We start from the raw sequence: 4,660 nt of genomic DNA, 5'->3' as shown, positions 1-4,660 counted from the left end.
GAAGGGCTTGGTCCGGCAAGCTAAGATAGAGGAAACAGAACGCTCGAACAAAATAAAGGAGAAACGGGGCTTCGGGCAGTGGTGCTCTATCGGGGTGGCATGCCGGCCACCGGAGAAGGAGAAGGAGAGAGGAGCAGAAAGAGAAGGCTCGGTGGAGCTCAAAGGTGGATCAGTTGCAGTCTTGCAGAGGAAGAGAAGAATTTATAGGAAAAAAAAAACTTCTAAGAGACAAGCCGAGGTTGTCGGGAGAATCGCAGTGGATAGACTCAATCGGAGGCTAGGCTTATTCTAAGCTCCAACGGTGTCCGTGGTGGCGGACTCTTCCTCCTCCTCCTCCGTGTGGTTGAACAGGGCTCTGCCCTGTTTTGAATGGGAAGAGGGCCTTCGGGCCCTCCCTTGGTGTGGGGCCGGGCCTCACAGGTGGACTGACTTAAGATAGCATCTTTTTCACCAAAAAAAAAAAAAAATTTGTTCTCTCTCATGTGTCTCATGATCAAATTGTATATCTCTTCACCAAATCTATAATACAGGCTGGTCATGCTTATTTAGTTGGCAATTTGATGCTTGTTGATTCTCAGCATCAATTGTAGGGAGGATGTGAATAGAAAGATATCTCTTGATTTGGTGATCATCGCGAAGATCATGGCTGATATTACATACCATGAATAGTCAGTGATAAATTCCATTACAGCTGATTATATATATCATGTATAACATATTGCATATGCCAAATATAGCTGACAAGATGTGTGTTTAAGGGTTCTTACCCTCGTAAATGAGGAAGCACTCAGAAAGTTTCTCCCTTCAAAAATTTTTCTTTGTTATCCATCTCTATTCTCTTCTTGTTATTATCAAAGTTCTGCTAAAATTATCACTACAGAAATTTTGGCTCCGTGTTTTGCCCAAGTTATGGGCGTCCATGTTCGGTAGAATATAAAAAAGAAAGGCACAAAGAATCCACTAACCAAAAAAGGTAGGATTACAGATTACAGCCATCACAAGCAAAAGAAGACAAATTCAAACTCATAAGCAGCACACAAGATTAATTTTGGCCTTGGGAATAACAATAACACACATGAGACTGACTTCACTTTCTTCAAAATGACATAAATGATTAGAAAAATAGATCCCCATGATACCGAAAAGACTCTTACAAGATACTTTACGGAACTTATGATGGATCATACAACTACTCCAATTCATGGTCTGCAATAAAAAGCTTCCTTTTCAAAGGGTGTAATTCCCAGAAAATCCGTAGTTGGCATGATATGACCTTCTATTTCTTGTCATAATTTGCTTTGCATGATCTTCTGCCCCTGTTCCCTTAGCATAGATGCTATCTTAAGTCCCACCATCTTCGCTGCCAAAGGAGATCCCCCCAACTTGGGAGCTATTTGCTTGACAACCGATTTCAGTATTGGAAGATCTCTCGGGTTCACACCTCTAGACGCCCATTGTTCGAACAATCTCCAATAGTCCTGGCCTTCTATGCCCTTCAAGTTTATTGTTTTCATCTCCATCATCTCTCCTATGTTTTGATCACATGTTGTCAGTATAATTCTGCTTCCCTTTTTCCCGAACTTAAATGATGGCCACAGGGTTTCCCACCCAGCAATTATCTGATCACTCCTTATGCCATCAAAGACGACCAAAAACTTCTTCTCCATAAGCACTTGATTAAGAATTCCTTGAATGGTATCCAAGTTTATTAGTCTATGTAGATCATGAGGTCTCTGGATACAAGCAGACTCTATGATCTCGATCATGAGTCTTTTCACATTAAATTCATCAGAAACACAGAGCCATACCTTGATATCAAAATGCCCCTGTATATTTCTATCATTGTAGACACAGCGAGCAAGAGTAGTTTTTCCAACACCATGAATGCCAACTATGGAAACAACAGCAAAGTTCACATCGTTACCGCATACGTAACTGTTACCTGTCGCCAACAAAAAATTCACCATATCATTTCTCTCATTATCGCGGCCAACTACGTTGGATTCGATCGGCATGGAGGTTGTCTGTTGCCCCCCAAGCATTTCACGATGCTTCCTTACAACTAGATCTAATTCAACCAGTTTGAGGAAATTACCCATCTCAGCAGCAACTTTTCCAAATCTGTTCAAGACATCGTTCAATTCATCCAGGTACCGATCATGAAAAAAGAGACGTTTAACAATTGTACCTGTTGATTTGGTAAATCCACGAGGACGAGCAGGCTCTTCTCTTTCTCCGGCGACGTTGCAACTGAACTTGTTCAGCACATTCTCGGCAGCTTTAGCCGCATCCATGAGTTCCAACATCCAGTGTTGCAAGGCAGGGTTGGTGATTTGCAGCCTGCAAGCTGAATAGATGGCAGCTTGAATCTTCTTAAGATCTTCTGCAAGAGTTTTCAGCTTGCGCTTGACACCCTTCTGATACTTGATTTGCTTCTTGACGAGGGATACAACCTGGTCGGCCAACTTAGAGATGACATTAACTGCAAACCATCCTGCAACTACTAGTTCTAGGCCCGTCATGGAGGTATACTGTCTTAAGTTCTCACAGAAAGAAAGACTGCTTAGAGAGCTTAGAGTTTTCTCGATATAAAAACGAAAGTAAGAAAGAGAAGAGTACTAAATCTGACAAGATGCAGAACTTCCAAAGACTATATATAGAGCCTTGTTTCAGAAGTCTAGAGATACATTAAAGAGATGGGAGATTTTAAGAAGGCATTGTAAGATTTCTTAATGAGCTCATTTGGCCTAAATGAGCACTTGATCTATTGGAAAGGAAGCTTCGTGATCAGGACAGGCAGCGGGAGACTACTAAATCAAGTTGACTTGAGGGGCTATCGCTTGACTCTACTTGGCAAAGCGCAGAAGTCATTGTTTTATATTTATTAGAATGGATGCCTAATTGATGGCATTTCGTCAACTTAGTCTTCTTTTTTTTTTTTAATTTTTAAATAAACATACCTAACAACAGGAGATTGTGGTAGATAGGGTTGTCAACGGGGCGACTAACGAGCCCGAGCCCGAGCTCAAAATGAGGCACGTTTAAATCCGAGCCCGAGCCCGAGCAGCTCACGAGCCCAAATGAGGGCTGAGTCTAATTAACAATTTAATTGGATCCCAATTAACCTTGGACCCAACCCAATTAAATTTTATTTGGCTTAATCAATTTAAATCTCAATCTGATTGGACCTAGTTGGATTTAGATCAGACCCATCCAAGCTAACCCAAATCCATTTAATTTCTTTAAATTGGATTGGTTCAGGTTCGAACTCAACCGGTTAACCCGAAGCCAACTCGTTAACCCATTTTCTCCTCCTCTTCCTTTTTATTTTCTTCTCCTTTCTTTTCGGTTTCTCCATAATGTTCCAGCGACTCAGCGAGGCCCTTTTTCTTCTTTGGTTCTCCCTTTCTCCCCCTTTCTTTTCCTCTCTTTGCCGACTCCTCCACCGGCGACAAAGGAGGGGAGGAGAAGCCCTCCTCCACCGGCGAATCAGGGGAGGGGTGGAGGACGGCCGGCGGTGCCCGTACTGTAAGTATGCGAAGGTCCGCAGCAAATGAGAAGCGCTTCTCCAGTGCCAGCGTCGGCGGTGCCTCAGCCCCTTCGCTGCGACCCCGACACCATCCTAAACTCCGGCGGTCACCGCCGACGATCTCAATGCCTTAGAGTTTCTCGTAGGGTCGTTCGATGGAGTGGCGACACCGGCGATCGGCGTCGGCTTCGGTGGTGGGATTACTGGATTAGTTTTCCCTTTATTTGCTCAACTATGCATCAAGACCCAAGAAGCATCTGACGTTGTGGATTTTGACAAGCTTTCCGTATGATGCATTATATTTTTGGTAGAAGTTGGCAGGACCGAATTCTCGAAGGCGGTGATCGGATCTCGGCCCTCTTTCCCGACTCCCAGCATCTTGACGTCGAACCCTCTGTTCTAAGTTATGATTAATTTTTAGTTTGCTCACAATAACATCTGAATGAGCATGAATGAAGCAAACTAATAGTTTACCTCTGTTCTCCCTTTCTCCCCCTTCTATCTTTCCTACTCTGTTCTCTTCTTCTTCTTTTCTTTCTTTCTTTCTTTCTTTCTTTCCTTTGTTCTTCTCTCCGATGAGGCAACGACGAATCGAGCTCGGGGATGGGGCGGGCTCGGGCTCGGGCTCGGGCTCGGGCTCGGGCATTACGAGCTCAAGCTTGAATCGGGCTGTGCCAAATGATCCCGAGCCCGAGCCCAATATAAGCTCGGTACCGAGCCCAAGCCTGAGATTTTGTGAAACGAGCCGAGCCGAGCCCGCGGAGGCTCGGGCTTGGCTCGGCTCGTTAACAGCCCTAGTGGTAGACTAGAGGTCATCGACATAGGCATTAAATAAACAGCTCCATGGTGATTTCCTACTCGTGCTCAATTTGACAAAGTAGATGTTATCTCAGATTAGGGGAGGCAATCAGGATAGGTTGGATGCAGGTCGGCTCAAAAAGTCATCAACCCAAATTCGACCTGTTTATTAAACAGGTCAAAATTTCAAGTCTAAATCTGACATGTTTATTAAACAGTTAACCTGACCCAACCCACATAATTCGTTTGTTTTGACCTTACTTCTCACATGAATATCAATTTCCTGATACTCAATATTTTGTAATCATCAAAAAGGGAGAGATTGTTTTGACT

The 4,660-nt window shown here is 43.7% G+C and overlaps 1 protein-coding gene across 1 annotated transcript; it reads right to left on the bottom strand.

The window, feature by feature from the left end:
• Positions 1-1,286: 1,286 nt before the first annotated feature.
• Positions 1,287-2,522, bottom strand: LOC103720931 (disease resistance protein RGA2-like). The gene has a single exon (XM_008810904.1). It carries the CDS (start codon positions 2,520-2,522, stop codon positions 1,287-1,289), a length of 1,236 nt encoding a protein of 411 aa, XP_008809126.1.
• Between the last annotated feature and the right edge of the window lie 2,138 nt (positions 2,523-4,660).

The sequence above is a fragment of the Phoenix dactylifera genome, unplaced genomic scaffold, assembly GCF_009389715.1.
Source record: "Phoenix dactylifera cultivar Barhee BC4 unplaced genomic scaffold, palm_55x_up_171113_PBpolish2nd_filt_p 000213F, whole genome shotgun sequence".
NCBI classification, from domain to species: Eukaryota; Viridiplantae; Streptophyta; class Magnoliopsida; order Arecales; family Arecaceae; genus Phoenix; species Phoenix dactylifera.
Note: the sequence above shows the minus strand (reverse complement) of the source record. Positions and strands in the feature narration are given on the sequence as shown.